The 14,999-nt window shown below is 58.2% G+C and overlaps 3 protein-coding genes across 4 annotated transcripts; 1 reads left to right on the top strand and 2 right to left on the bottom strand.

The window, feature by feature from the left end:
* The first annotated feature begins 536 nt into the window (after positions 1-536).
* Slurp1 (secreted LY6/PLAUR domain containing 1) lies at positions 537-1,949 on the top strand. Its single transcript, XM_028885988.2, has 3 exons — positions 537-663; positions 1,007-1,126; positions 1,628-1,949. The coding sequence occupies exons 1-3, from the start codon at positions 606-608 to the stop codon at positions 1,780-1,782; spliced, it is 333 nt and encodes a 110-aa protein (XP_028741821.1). The 5' UTR covers positions 537-605; the 3' UTR covers positions 1,783-1,949.
* A 2,353-nt stretch (positions 1,950-4,302) lies between these two features.
* On the bottom strand, positions 4,303-7,687 carry Them6 (thioesterase superfamily member 6). 2 transcript variants are annotated; one of them, XM_028886034.2, is made up of 2 exons: positions 7,055-7,687; positions 4,303-5,211 (listed from the first exon to the last, which is right to left on the bottom strand). In XM_028886034.2, exons 1-2 carry the CDS (start codon positions 7,406-7,408, stop codon positions 5,098-5,100), a joined length of 468 nt encoding a protein of 155 aa, XP_028741867.1. In that variant the 5' UTR covers positions 7,409-7,687; the 3' UTR covers positions 4,303-5,097. The 2 variants fall into 2 exon arrangements, with proteins under 2 accessions (XP_028741867.1, XP_028741866.1); XM_028886033.2 differs by having other exon boundaries at positions 6,896-7,670.
* Positions 7,688-12,136: 4,449 nt separating this feature from the next.
* On the bottom strand, positions 12,137-14,653 carry Psca (prostate stem cell antigen). Its single transcript, XM_028886042.2, has 3 exons — positions 14,438-14,653; positions 13,177-13,284; positions 12,137-12,807 (listed from the first exon to the last, which is right to left on the bottom strand). Exons 1-3 carry the CDS (start codon positions 14,487-14,489, stop codon positions 12,596-12,598), a joined length of 372 nt encoding a protein of 123 aa, XP_028741875.1. The 5' UTR covers positions 14,490-14,653; the 3' UTR covers positions 12,137-12,595.
* Positions 14,654-14,999: the final 346 nt, after the last annotated feature.

The raw sequence follows: 14,999 nt of genomic DNA, 5'->3' as shown, positions 1-14,999 counted from the left end.
CCATTCACTAATGGTCAGGGGTCTGGTGGTGGTGGTCAATCTAATGCCCCATATCCATCTCCACCCTCCTAGCACCTACACCTCACCAGTCACTCCCCCCTCTCCACATTGGCTCAGCCTCTACTTTGTGGGGACACAGTCTTGGGCACTGCCTAGGCAGAGGGGGATACAGTTCCTGCGAGGCATCTCTAAAGCAGCCTTGTATCTAAGCCTCAGAACTGGGGCTATATGGCCTACTGGATTCACTCAGGCATAGCTGAGGCAAGAGGTTCATCAGAGGGCCAGCTGAGCCAAGCTCTAAAAGGCTTCCTCACTTGGAGTTGTCCCAGAACAGCAGCAGGGCAGGGTGTCTAGTACTGGAGGTGTGTGCCAGCAGATGTAGGACCCGGGGCTCCCAGACAAGGGGCTCCCAAGAAGTCCATAGAGGGGCCCCACCCCGGGGTGGTAGATGATGATGGCTCCCATCCACCACCCACATCCCCAGCCCTGTGCCGCCCTACTGAGTCACACTGGTTCTGACAACACCCAGGAGCTGAAGCTGGAGGCTGAGTATAAATCCTCAAATATGAGCCCGGCCAGGGCTCCCAGCTCCTGAGTACTGAAGAATGGCCTTTCGCTGGGCCATGTGGCTGCTGCTCTTAGCAGCCTGGAGCATGGGCTATGGTGAGTGGCTGGGAGTGAGATTAGCAGGGGGACTCTGCTGTGGGCCTCAGTTTACCCCATCTCCTAATGAGAGGTGCTGGGAGGCTTTGTGACCAAGGCACCCTCTGGACCCCGGGTGAGCCTCCTGGGTCTTAGATCTCAACTTTTCCCTGGGATAGGAGTCATGGCCATGGCCTGTTCTCTAGGGAGGGAGACAGATGTGGATGGTGGACACGGTGTCGGTCAGTCAGCCATCTGGGTCCTGAAGAATCTCGGGAGGCCACTTTCACTCACATCTACCTGGCTCCAATACGGGCCCCTGGAGCTAGGTGGTGAGACTGTGCCCGCCCCCGACCCTTGACAGGTGAGGCCTTCAGGTGCTATACCTGTGAGCAGCCCACGGCCATCAACTCATGCAAGAATATTGCTCAGTGCAAGCTGGAAGACACAGCCTGTAAGACCATACTGGAGACAGTGGAAGCCGGTAAGGCTGGGCTCAGTCAAGGGTTGGGGCGGGGGGGGGGGGGGGGGGGGATGGTCCACCTGGGGTCAGGTTTACCTTTCTCCCATGCTTCTTTTCATCTACTATTGTCCTGCTCAGCCTAGGAGGCAGAGGGGCAGGATGATGTGTGCATGTGTGTGTGCGTGCATATAGAGGCACGGCCCCTTAAGCACCTGCCCTGAGATAGTAGCATAGGAAAAAGGGGAGTGGAGATAGGTAGAGGTTAACCGTCGGCTTAAACCCTGGCTCTGTCAGGGTTTGCTGCTGTGACTTGGGCTAGAGCCGCCACTGGGGACCTGGGAGTGCGCATGCCCCACAGAGGCTGCTGCTAATATGAACAGATGTGCCACAGCTGGGGTTTGGGCGGATCTGGGGATGCGGGTTACGGGAGGAGTCGAAGAAGGCAGAATGATACCGGGAGGGTTTGCAGAGCGAGACAGGCGCTATAGCGACTTCCGGCTCTGACGTCTGCCCATCTTTCAGAGTTCCCCTTCAACCACAGCCCTATGGTGACGCGCTCCTGCTCCAGCTCCTGCGTGGCCACCGACCCCGACGGCATCGGGGTGGCCCATCCCGTCTTCTGCTGCTTCCGTGATCTCTGCAACCAAGGCTTCCCAGGCTTGGTGACCGGCCTCTAGTGACACGGGGAACCTCGGTCCTCCTCTAGCTACTCTCCTGGCAGGGCCTGGTGCCTCCTGCAGTCACCTCTGCCTGCACGGCTCTGTGAGCAGAGCTCGCTGGGCCTCAGGCCGCTCACTCTGTCCCCCCCCCCCAAATTGTGCAAAATAAAATAAGCCAAGGGTGAGGGGGTTTCTGTCCTTGCTGGGCACTGGGAACCCAAAGATAAGCCTGCAGGGAAGACAGGCTATGTTCTGGCATGTTCCAGGCCGACCCTCCTTCTCATGCAAGGCTTTCCCTGACTCATTCTCATGCAAGGGTTTTGTTGTTGTTGTTGTTGTTTCCATGTCTCAGATGAAGAGCCATAAACTTAGAGGGAGAAAGGTCTCCTGGGTCACTCTGCACACTAGCCCATCTCGGTCGGTCCAGGGCAGGTTCCTCAGCCCAGGAAACCCTCCCCTAATAATCTCCCCCTGCACCCTGGACACCATCCTGTCCCAGAAAGGAAGCTTGAAGTTGGGATTTGCTTCCAGGAATTTGTGGTCTGTCCAAATCTGCCAGGAACAATACAGGAGGGCACACAGGGAGGCAGACAGAAGATCAGCAGCCTCTCTACCCTAGTCTTTTTGGGGTGCCCATCTCCACAAATCTGTCACCACATCCACCCCCACCACCCCACTCTTAGAATGGCCTGCCCACGCCTTCAGACAGCTGGGGGTTAATTCTGCAGTCAATGTTTACTTATCTCCAGACCCAGCGCCAGGCTGGACCCAGAGCACTCCCAGGGGCAGTGGCCTGGACTGCTCCTGAGGGCACAGGATGGAGGGGAGTATAACTCAGGGGCTGCCTCCCCAGCCAGGAGCCCACGTTCCTTAGGACCCAAGAGCCCTTACCTTGTGGCTGCTGCTTCCCCTCACCAGTGTGGCCTCTGGCTGTCCCTTCCACAGTGCTCTGCCACCTGTGAGGCGTGTGGCAGCTGTGGAGCCTGAATGACCCCAGGCACTAATGCTGCATCCCTGAACACTTCCTGGACTCTCCCAAGTCAGGGGCGGGAGGCATGGTCCTGGAGTCTCATCAGCAACCAGGACTGCTGGGTTGGGTACTGTGAAGAAGGTAGCAGGCTGTCCAAACAGAATGCAAGGGCAGGGGAGAATTACCAGGACAACAACAGGGCCCCTCTGGACCTGAGAGGTGTGAGAAACACCTCTTCCCCCTAACATTCTGTGCTGCCAACCTGGCCCCTTAAGTCACCAGCTAACACCATTTCTAGGGCCAACTCCACACATGCACTTCCCCAAGTGGGGCAATTCCCCTGCACGGTAGCTTAATTTCAGAGAGCCTCACCGGAGCTTCGGATCTGGAGGCAAGAGGCCAGGGCGATCGGTTCGCTGTGGAGACTGGGCATATGTCACCCCCTAGTGGAGAAGCTGGGGTACTGCCTCAGCCCTCTTCAGAGAGGCAGGAGGTAGGAATGGGAGAAACTAGCCAAACCTAATCCTGGTCTTGAGTTCTTCATGGGGAGGCAGGAGAGCTGTGGCTTAGCACCTAAGGGACCCGCTCGCTGAGCCACAAGCTCGGCTCAGCTACCGGGTCCCCAGTGACAACAGAGGACTGCAAAAGCCCTTGCCTCATGGTTGACCTTGAAGCTGCCCACCTACGAACACATCTGGATGCTCGACTACCACCTAGGTCATTAAGCAGGGAACTCCACCTCCAGGCCCCTCCAGCCGCGAAGGCAGAGACATAGAAGCCCCGTTGCGCCTACCGCTTCCTATCTGGAGTCTCAGTGGGACCGTCTGGCAGCGCTCCAGATGGCTGCTATGATCCAGCCATACACCCTCCCAAGGACCCCCCCCTCTAGATTGCCCTTGGCCCTTTATCCTCTGCCCATCTCCTGCCCTCTACCCCACTAAGCCCTGGCAGGGCAAAACCCCTCTCCAAAGCTCCTGAAGTTAAGACAATGAGTAGCCACCCACATGCCTACAGATTCAGGGCGGGAGGTGGGGAGGCAGAGGTGTGGGATAGGTCTCGTCAGCTGCACACTACTGGCTGGCTGCACCTCTCCATCCCTCCCCCATCACCGAGTACGTATTTAAAATTAACCCGCTCCTCCCCCCATAAAACATCTGCTCTAAGTCCCGAGGATCCTACTCGCCCTGCTCGCAAAGAGCACGAAGAGCCCAGCGCTATCTGCACCCTACTTTCCTCCTGACTTCCTGGGGGCCTTCCTGGGACTCTAGGGAAGGAAACAGAAAACGCTGGGCTGGGTGCATGTGGCTAGAACTGCACAGTTCTCAGGCTGGGGGTAGACAAGGACGGGGATGAAGGTAAGAAGACCAGCTGGGGCTCTAGCCTGCTCACCCTTGGCCTCAGTCCCACGACTCCCCAGGCATTGCCCTATGTTCAGAGGCCCCCACAAGCTTGGGTACCCTACGCCACCCACGTGCCTCCAGAAGACATATCCAGGAAGTGGGTAGGGCTGTGGGGGTGGGGGGGTGGGGGTGGGGCTGCAGAAATGAGAACCTCCCCACCCCGCTTCGTGCCTTTTAAACTCTTTAATCTTGTGCTTTCTTTAAATAAAACAGATTGCAGCTTCCCCTTGATAGCACTAAGGCAAGCATAGTAGCATGGGGTTGGGGGGGGGGGCAAGGGGGGGGCAGGTGAGGGTCAGGGCATCACTGAAGCTCTTGGCTCTGGCTCCAGGTATGGTTCCCAGAGAGGTAGCAAGGAGGCAGTTGCCCAGTTTCAAGCAGCTGTCCCCCCTCCCTGAGCTGACAGGGCAGGTGCTCAGCATGGTCATGGGACCCCCTACACCAGGGCTCCTGGCCTTGGTGACCTGGCTAGACAGGGTGCATCCTCTCAGTGGCGGGCATCACCAGAATCTTAGCCAGGGACCAACTTCCATTCGCCCTTCCGTGTTCCGAGGGGTCCTTGGGCTGGTCCTGGCCCGATCTTCCCTGCGATAAGGTGACCCTCCGGAGGGCCCCACTGTCCCTGAGTAAGCTGCAGGCCCCAGCCACACCCCAGACGACTGTGGCCTGCCTGGACACAAGCAGCCCTGACTTTAGGCTCTGTGCTGGCCCTTCCGCTGCTGCAGGATCCAGCTCATCTGGGCACACGAACAGTCATGCTATGGGGACCCAGGAGGCAGAGCTGGGCCAGGACAACGTGCACTCCAACAGCTGCCCACGATGAGGTAAGCACAGAGGAGTATCAAGCGGGTAAGAGGAGCCAGGCTTGTCCGAGGCCACTCTGGCTAGGAGGGCAGCCCAGGTGGCCCATTCTGTGGAATGGACCGGCTGACAGGCAGGGTAGGGAGGGCGCAGACGTGGCAGTCACTGGTCCTTCCGGGGGTCACTGAGGCCACTCTCAGCGCGGAGCAGCTGGCTGCTGGTCTCATTGTAGGCGATCCAGTGCTTCAAGTCTTCCGGCAGCTCGGGGGGCTCCACCTGCAGGGGGACAGGAAGCTAAGGCTCGGGAGAGCCACCCGCGGTCGTGCGTGGTGAGGAAGAGGCACCACGGAGGGACAACCAGCCAGGCTGCTGGCTGCCCTCCTGCCTCTGGACCTCTGCTGATATCATGCTCCAGCCTGTGACCTTGTGGGCACCATGCCCCATTACGACACCTGCCCAGTACCTCCCCAATTCCCTCTTAACCTATTTTCTCCTTCCTAGCTCTTTCCATCCCATTTATACCGGCTAGGCCTCATCAGCAGAGCCATGCTTTTGAGGCCTGTCTCCAGTACCAGGCAAAAGCCTGTGAGGCTGGCTGGCTGACAAGCTACCAGCTGCCTGGGGGAAATCAGGATGAGAGGCAGGGAATGAATGGGAAGGCGCTCCTCCAGGAGTGCCAGACAAGGCTGCTTCCTGTGAGGCCTTGCAGATGGGTTCTGAGGACTGAGGGGTGAGGGTAGAGGCTGAGCAGAGGCTATCACCTCTCATGATGAGTACCACACAGCAGGTGGGAAGTGCTGGCCCACAGCCTGGGTCCTTCCTGGGTACCTGCTACCCATCTATAGTCGGGGTTATTCCTTCCTAGCACATGGCCCCAGGCTAGCCCCTCAGATTACAGGACCCAAGCCCAGACTCAGCCTGTCTTGAACCGTATCTGCCTCTCCCTGGGACCCAATTCAACTCAAGACACAGTTCCGGTAACCAGGGAAAGTCCCAGCCAACCCCAGGCCTCCCGCTGAGCTGGGTTGCCGGGGTGCATGGGTTCCACCTCCTCCACACTGCCATTGCTTTCTGTGACTGTACCTCCGGTCCCCTCACATGCACTGTACCAACAGCCCCTAGGAGTTCATGACTCAACAAAGGCAAAAAGCCAGGGAGCCATGCCTACCACCAATCACCGTGAAGACTGGGCGAATTGGCCACCATCTCTCTGAGTCTGTGTTTCCCTACAGATATAGCTCCTAAGCATGGATGTAAGGTCATTCCTAGGCTCTAGAGGAGGCATCTGTCTAAGGCCAGAGAGGGCACAATAGGGTGGGGCATGCCCTGGCACCTTTCAGGAGCCTGCCCTGGCAACCATCACTACCCTGCCTGTCTCCAGGGTCACCGTTGCCACGCTAAAGGAGCTGGCTCTGCCACCACACGTGGAGGAGTGGGCCCTGGGGAAGGGCCTTGGGTCCCAGCAGGTATAGGGCTCTCCTCTCTCTAACCTTGGAAAGACACGAGGCTTGTGGTCTCCTGGGGTCAATCCAACCTCAGGCTTCTCAGCGGCAGGTTGTGCCAAGGAGGGTTTCAGGCCCCCTGGAATTCCCAGCAACTGCTTCTAACTGACCAGACTTTTTATCTCGTGCTCAAAAAGAGGCACCTGTCGAAGACCAGAGAGGGTGACTCAGCACTCTAGACCACACAGAACTAAGACTCAACTCCTAGTAGAGAGACGTGCTCTGAGCATCTCAGTTCTAGAAGAGAGGGAGGGAACAGAAGCCCTGGGGTGAGGGGCAGGTTCAAAAATGGCTAAGCCTAACTGTAAAGTCTTAATTCATAGATAGTGGGGACACAGAGGAAAAGTGCCAAAATGTTCCTCCGATGCAAGACCAGTCCCAGGACTTAAAAGAGGTTTTCCTCGCGGGAGGGGGCTGGGTGTTGCACAGGGCAGGGGCATCGGGGTGGGGCTGCTCACCCTGCGCTTGCACAAGTGCTGCACTACGCGATCCGGCGAGGTGCCCAGCACGTGCTGCCGGGAGCGCAGTAAGGTGCACAAGAAGCCGTCGCGAAGGCTGACAAAGCGCGCCTCCAGGTAGAAGGCGCGGTCATCCCAGCCTAGCAAGCGGGTGCGCACCTCGAACGGCTCAAACAGGCGCAGCGAGCGGCGATAGCGCGCGCACGAGGCGGCCAGCACCGTGTGCGCGCCCAGGTCGCGCAGCGCCCCCAGCACACCGCAACGGGTCAGGTGCGCGGCGCGAGCCACATCGGCCTCGCGCAGGTAGCGCGCGTTGTTCATGTGCAGCAGCAGGTCCAGATCCGACGGCAGCACCCGGCCCGCGTACCGCTGCTCGGCCAGCAAGTCGCGGACGCGCGGCTGCAGCAGGCGTGCGCGCAGAACAGCACAGGGCACGCGCACCAGGTACCAGCCGTCCAGCAGCGCAAAGAAGGCGAGCGCCAGGGCTAAGGACGCTACCAGTAGCCCCAGCATCTTGGCAGCGGGCGCCGGGTGCCCAGGAACCCGGTGCTCAGGTACCTGCCGCGGGCCTGCCCGGGAGCCTGGGAACTCCGGGAACCGCTCGGAGCGCACCACCTCTTCCAGCAGTCCAAGGGGGAGGCGCGCCGGAGGCAGCAGCGCCGCCGGTTGGAGTCGCGCGCAAGGCTCCCGGTCATACCCCCCCGCGCGCGCCCTTGGTGGTGTGTCCCACGTCCTCCGCCAGAGCCGCTTTCGCTTTTCCCGGGGCGGGGCGCGGCGGGACGCGCGGAGCAGTACAGCGCCACCTGGCCGCTGCGCTCGGCGCTGCAAGTGCAGGAGCGACAGCGAAGCGTGCTCCCTTCCGCGATCCAGTCACTCAGATGAGCACAGCCAAAGATTTCCAGAACTTCCCCGGAGCAGCTGAGGAACTTTGCAAGGAAAACGGACAATGCATCGCTAAAGGTGCTGCTTCTGCGAGGCTGCCCGTGACCTGCAATCCTGTCCAGGCATCTTGCTTTCGCAAGGCCCCTGGGGCGTTCGCTGTGGGTTAGAATTAGATCCCGTCTTCCGGGTGCATTTCAGTCCCAGTCTGCAGACACTTGTCCCCCAGTACTCATCCCCTGTCCGCCAAAAATCTTGATCACCCGCCCTGCACAGCCTTGGTGCAGTGGGAAGGGGCTTGGACCTGCCTAGGCTCAGTGTGCTGGGCTCGGCTGACTCCCCGTGGGAGACCTTGATTTGGGGGATGTGGGGATGCGGGGTGACTTGGGAGAGAGGGCTGGGGGTGGGAGGAGGGCGGAATCTGTGAGTGGTATGTGAAGTGAGTAGAAAAGTTCTTTTTTTGTTTGGTTTTTTTTTGTTTTTTGTTTTTTTTTTGTTTATTTTCGAGACAGGGTTTCTCTGTGTAGCTTTGCGCCTTTCCTGGAGCTCACTTGGTAGCCCAGGCTGGCCTCGAACTCACAGAGATCCGCCTGGCTCTGCCTCCCGAGTGCTGGGATTAAAGGCGTGCGCCACCAACGCCCGGCTAGAAAAGTTCTTAATAAAGAAAAATGAAAAAAAAAAATCTTGATCACCCTAAATGCGCCCCAATAACCCCCACCCTTTACCAATTTTAAGGCAAACAACATCCGAGGGGGAGGAGAAAAAGTGGGGCGTGGAGAGGAGTGCGATGAACGTAAATGATTTATCAACTAGGCTGAAGGTGCTGGCCATGGTTTGTGGAAGTAGAGGAAGGTTTTGCGGTCAGGTTGGCTCTCCTGGATAGCCTCCAGGACTTTGATAATCCTGTGTGCAAATGACTGCAGGGAGCCCAAGGATGGGTGGACTGATGGAGCTCCAGACCCCCTGGGCACCATTACTCCAACCGTCCCATCCTGGGCTGGGTGGGTCTGCTGTGGTCTGCCCAGAGCAGAGTTCTTTTCTTTTTCGGTTTTGCTTCCGAGGCCAGGAGCTATGGCACAGTGGGTGCCTGAGGTCTTCTTGGCTACTCCAAGAGGCAAGGAACTCACTGCCAATCAGGGTGGCTCCAAACTACCGGAAGAAGAACCTTTCCCACACATTGCTTCCACCTGAAACGCCTACCGTCTCCGTCTGCGCTCTGGCTGGGGGAGGGGCAGCCTCTGAGGAGGAAGAGACTGCCGGGTGCTCCCTGAGTCCATTGCTCAGAGAACGGGCCCTCGGCTAATTGCTCTGTCCACCCTGTCTCGTGCCTCCGGGAAAGAGACCCGCCACAGGTAGCCAGGCCTTTGAGACAGGGAAAGGCGTGGATGAGCACCCATCTCCCGGGCCTCCTCTGCTCCGGTCACCTTGCTTCGTTTTGAGCCTCTCTGCTGGCTGCTCGCCACACGCTGTTCACTCTGCTTCCATTTTTCTCTCTCCTCCCCTAGCCTAGACCACATTGCCAGGGTCCTCTCAAAGGGATCTGAGCACACCTCGCTGTAGTTTCACGTCTAAGTCATGCATGTCTGTCTCACAGAACTCTGACTGGAGGATGGCCTGGTCGCCCTAACAGACCTTGGAGTCTTCAGGGTTGCTCAATACACCTCTCTCTGCCAGCACTAGCGAATAAGAGTCCTGGGTACAGAAGCTTCGCTCGGGGACTTTGGGCTCTTCCAGGGCTCCTGTGTTTGCCCTAGAGCCCGGCGTCACCTCCAGAGGCAGGTTGGCAATCCATTTTGGCCACCAGGGGGCAACACAAGGCTTGGGGCGGCGGGGCAGGCCCCAGCAAGATGACTTGCCCTAGACCTTGCCCCGCCCAACTCTGGTCCCTCCCCTTCCTCCCCTGGCTCCGCCCTGCTAGGTGAGCGAGGTCAAGCTGGTGGCAGCTATGAGGGAGTTAGAGGCCCATGCCAAGTCATAGGTTTGGTCTTGGCACCCAGGGGCCCTCCTCGGGGCACCTTCTGCCTTCTTCCCCCACCCTAGCTCTAATAATTCATTGCAAAGAAGTCTCCAGGGTAGGGTACGAAGGCCCTATTGTCCCTGTGCCCCTGGGCACCTTTGACCTGCAGGCAACAACCACAGGGAGAGAGAGAGACTCAGCTAAGGGTCAGCTGAAGTATGGTCCCTGGTGGGCTATTCTGCACAAGCCAGCTCTGACATCCTCTACCCTGTGTTCTCCCAGCTCTGTGTTAAGAGCACAAATACTTTCCCGTTTCTCTTATTTATCTGAGTCTGCCGGACCTGCAGGCTCCATGCTGTGGGGTGGTTTTTGGGTGTCCAGGAGTGACAAGGAGAACCCAGCCAAGCCTAGGTAACTGCTGGATGTGGTGCGCCATGAACAGCCCTCAGGACCAAGCAGATGCCCCGTAACTGCTGAGCAGATGAAGCCGGGCAGGGTCCTGCAAACTGTGCCTCGTCTTCTGCTATCTCCAGGGAAGACAGCAAGCCTCAACCAGAAGGTTCCCAAGACAGTGCTGCCAGTAGTACCACCCTGAGCACCACCCCCACCCCCCACCCCCGTGGCTGCTGTTACCACCACCACCACCACCACCCGTGACTGCTGTTGGCCCCAGGTCCTGCACCATGTTCGTAGTAGATGTGAGGTCCTGCTGGATCTTCAGTGTCCTCCTGAAAACACAGGGCCTCCTAGAGCCTTGGGTGCTCATCTTCTCCTAGGCTTGAGAGAGGATGCCTCCTACTTGAGGTCATACACAAAGGCTACGGGCATCAGCTTTGAAGAGAGCCCTGCAGCCTCTGGCCAGGCTCACCCTCAGCACGACCCCAGTTCCACTGGTCCCTGAGCTCCGGCTACCACCACGGAACTCTGGGGCTCAGGTTCTGACACCCGGCTCAGTACACAACTGGACGCTTTCGATCCTCTGTGTCCCCTGTGTGGGCACCCAGAGCCCACGGCCTGTGCTGTTACTCACTATTTAGGAATTTATGATCCTCTGTGTCCCCTGGATGGGCACCCAAAGCCCACAGCCTGTGCCGTTACTCACTATTCAGGAATTTAAAGCTTTAGTAAATGCCTGTGATCCCTGAGAGAGGGGTAAGAGGCCCCAGGGACAGGTCACACCTGGAAAAAGCCCTGCAGGGCTCGAGGGAGGTGTACAGAGACACTTCTTTAACTTCCTCATGCTACTGTAGTGAGTATCTGTCACTCTCTCACACTCTTGGATGGTAAAGATAGGGCCAGGCAGCATGCTCCTGGGGTCTTAAGCTAGTCAAGAGGCCACGCCCTAGGAGCTGGTACCCCAAAGTCATAGGTGGAACGAATACCCACGACATGCTGTCTCGATATCGACACGGGGAAGGGGGGGGCATCAGCTGTAGAAATGGGGTCCCCATGCAGATCCCCACCCCCCAGGATCCAGGTTATTCCCAGGTGTAAGACGGGCTTCCTTCAAAAACTTTCCCCGGGAATGGGAAGGGTGGGCATGTCCTCCTGTAGACGGCCTCTCCCAAAAACTTCTAATGGCGTAGATGTAGACTCAGCAGAAGGAACTCGGGAGTGTGGGCTGGACACACTCCTGCGTGGGGTGGGGTGGGGGCAGCTGGCTGCCTTCTCTGAGACGTTTGTGTTTGTATTTCCTGTGTGTCTGCAGTATGCAACAAAGTTGTTTGTTTGTTTGTTTTGAGACAGGGTCTTGCTATGTAGCTCTGGCTGGCCCGGAACTGCTATGTAGACCAAGCTGGCCTCAGAGGCGGCAGAGAGTTGCCTCCCTCTGAGCCTCAAGCTCTGGGATTAAAGGTGAGTGCCACCACGCCCAGCTAGCATAAAGTTTTGTGTAGTCGATTCCCTGGGGGTAGAGGAAGCTGCAGAATGCTCTCCTTCCCAGGGGCTCCTCTTATCCATGGAAACTCAGGGCTTCCTGCACTGGGAAGGTCGTAGAGGAGCACACAGTAGCACACAGGGCTCTGAGAAGCTTGGCAATGTGCCCGAGTCTGTACAGCAAGGGCTGGGTGTCCTGAGATACGCAGTCCTACCTCCTGCCAGGTGCCACATAGGCGTCCTACCAAGACCAGGCCTCTAACCCCTAAAGTCAATGGCATGTCCATGACCCTTGATAGGCATTGCCCAGGTGGAGGCCGGGCTCATGACGGGCTGCTTAAGGATAGACGCTCTCGCCGGGCGGTGGTGGCGCACGCCTTTAATCCCAGCACTCGGCAGGCAGAGGCAGGCGGATCTCTGTGAGTTCGAGGCCAGCCTGGGCTACCAAGTGAGTTCCAGGAAAGGCGCAAAGCTACACAGAGAAACCCTGTCTCGAAAAAGAAAAAAAAAAAAAAAGGACAGACGCTCTCTCCAACTTACCCAACAGGTATTTATTACAGGCCTACTGTGTTCCGAGGCTCTATAAACATGAGGCAGGTCCTCCACCACCCCCACACCACATCTCCTAGGACTCCCAGTACCTCACGCCCACCTCCCAGCTTCATTTCTGCCCAATCCATCTCATCTCAGCCTTCACCAGACCCTTCCCAATTGCGGCTGTGCAGACGGTCTCAGCTCCTGGAGAGCAGGGTGGCGAGGGAGTCCTGCAGCAGAAGCGCCAGAGCAGAACTGGGGGGGCACAGTGCTGATGGGGGGGGTAGGGACGGGGGGGGGGCAAAGCGCCAGCTGTAGAAATTGAAGCAGCAGAGAGGAGGAGGGCGCACCAGGAGAGGCAGGATGAAGGCCGGCCCTTGTGTGGATGCTAGGAGTGGGGGTGTGGGGGGAGGCATCCCTGCACAGTAGAGGCTGTAGTAGGACTCTCCTAGAGCCTATAGATGGCTGGAACCCCACAGCAACAGGCTGCAGAGCACAGTGAGCAGCCCCAGGGTGCTGGCCGGCTGCAGGGTGTGGGCCCCACTGACGTTGCACAGGTCGGTGGAGCAGCACGTGACGTTCTTCTTGCCCACGTAGTAGTTCTCCGAGTCGTCCTCGCAGTTTGAGCTGCAGCCCTTACTGATAACTGTCACGAGTCCAATGGCCCCTGGGAAGACAGGGTGACACTTGGGTTGAAGCCAGGCCTTGCTATTCCCCTCCCCTGCCCCTGCCTCGGGCCCCTTCCTGAGCATGCTAACGCTCTGGATGAGTGAGCGGGCCGAGGAGGGGGAGGGTAGGAAGGTGGAGTTGAGGGTTGGGATGGCCGAGCAGGAATGTGCAGATATATGGATAGGTGGGCAGATGGACAGAGGGAGAACTGTGGCAAAGCCCAAAGTCGAGATTCTTTGCTGCTTAGCTGGAGAAGGGAGGGATGCTGAAAAGGCAGGATAGCAGAGTGGCTGGGCAGCAGAGCAACGGGCGGCGAGAACTGTGTGGGGCAGCGGGAGGGGGGGGACGGGGACGGGACGGGACTCACGGACACGTGATGTCCAACAACTGTTCTGGCCCTGGCTGCAGTTCTGCACGTTCAGGCAGTCTCTGTTGCTCACTTGCGCTGTGCATGAATAGCACTGCAGGCCGGCACCTGTGGATGAAGCCGGAGGCTTGAGGCTCAGAGGCTGGCCAGCTGCACTCCAAGAGAGCCTTCCCAGACACTCTCATCCCCACACAGAGTGGAGAGACCCATCTCGGTCCCCTCCAGGCTGCTGAAGTGGAAGTCCAAAAGCCTCTGACACCCTTCTGGGAGGGCTCTGCGCCAGCCTACCTCACCGCGGTCACCCAAAGCCCACAGCCTGTGCTGTTACTATGTCAGGAATTTAAAGCTTTTAGTAAATGCCTGTGATCCCTGAGAGAGGGGTAAGAGGCCTCAGGGACAGGTCACGCCTGGAAAAAGCCCCGCTGGGCACTAGGCTGGAGGGAGATGCAGAGAGACACTTCCTTAACTTGTGCGTGCTGCTTGCTGGGCACTGAGGTCGTCTACCTTTGTCCCCTAAACCCAGCTTGCCTCTCAGCCCTTCCTAGACCCCCACGATGCTGTGTGGCAATGGTAGGGCCTCTGGGCCCATCCTGCTCTGTGTCTGGGGCAAGTGGCCCCAGATGCCAGGATGTGTTGGCTGTCTTCTCTCTTCAAAAAAAATGATAAAGCTGGCGTTCAAGTCACACCTGTCGGAACAGATGCTGAACCCCCGACTTCAGTGGCTACAACCTTCGTGCTGCGTAGGTCTCCGGTGCCTTACAGGCAGCCCCCCCTCCCCACCCCTGTGTAAATGAGGAAGCTGAAGCTTTGAAAGTACAGTGACCTTTTGGGAGTCACTTGACGGGAGGGTCCAGCACACTAGATCATCCCAGACTGACCACCCAGTGGACTCTCACACTGGAGGCAAAGGGAGCAGGGGGTAGCCCCTTGCGTCCCCTCTCAAGACATCCTGAGTACCCTTTCCTGCTCTGTTCCTCCCTCTTTGCCCAGTGACACTTCTCAGCTTGAGACTGCTGGCCCATGGGCCTCCCTGACGAAGAAGGCCGGGTAGCCCTGTACATCTGTCCCTCAGTGGCCTTTCCGGGAGCCCTTCTGTTCCTCCCAGCCTGCCTCTCACGGGACGATAGTGAGAGCCCTCCCTGCAAAGCTGCTCAGGCTCCTTGCTCTTCTCTCTCCTATTCCCTCCTCTTAGTCCATCAGCCCCTTTAACATTTCCGCTTCACTCTTCCCTAGCCCTGCCCCATGGCCGTCCGAAGCTTACCTGGCTGCAGAGCCAAGCAGGTGGCCAACAGGAAGAAGAGGATTGCCTTCATGGTCGCAATGGGCGGCTGGGAGTGTGCCTCCAAAGGCTGTTTTTTTATATGGCTTCAGCTGGTGGAGGAGGGTCTGTTACCCACAGTCAACAGTGACAGGTTCCCTGGAGCCAGTGAAAGCCCAGGGACCGGCCCATTCCAATCTGATCTCACACACCTCCCACTGCCTGTGTCCCTTCTTTGTGGTGCTGGAGGGCACAGCCTTTCCAGGGTGTGGCCACGGCCTCTGCTAGAAGCCCTTTCTCAGCCACCCACAAAACAAGGGCTGGAAATCCTAAGACACCCACACTGTGCCTGCCCTTCTCAGGGGAGTGAGGCCAGTTCTGAAACATCACTTTCTTGAGGTTCTCTGCTCCCCAAGTCATTTTGGCCAAGACAAAGGTGCATCTGTGGGACCCCAGTGCTCGGCACCAAGGCTGTGTTGCCTTCCTGGGGGGCCCATGCTCCCTGAGAAAACAGGCCTGGATTGAAGGCCACAATGACTGGCTGCTAAAAGGTGTCCCTGAATGG

This window comes from Peromyscus leucopus, chromosome 20 (genome assembly GCF_004664715.2).
Source record: "Peromyscus leucopus breed LL Stock chromosome 20, UCI_PerLeu_2.1, whole genome shotgun sequence".
In the NCBI taxonomy this organism is placed as follows: Eukaryota; Metazoa; Chordata; class Mammalia; order Rodentia; family Cricetidae; genus Peromyscus; species Peromyscus leucopus.
This window is presented reverse-complemented; position numbering and strand designations above follow the sequence as displayed.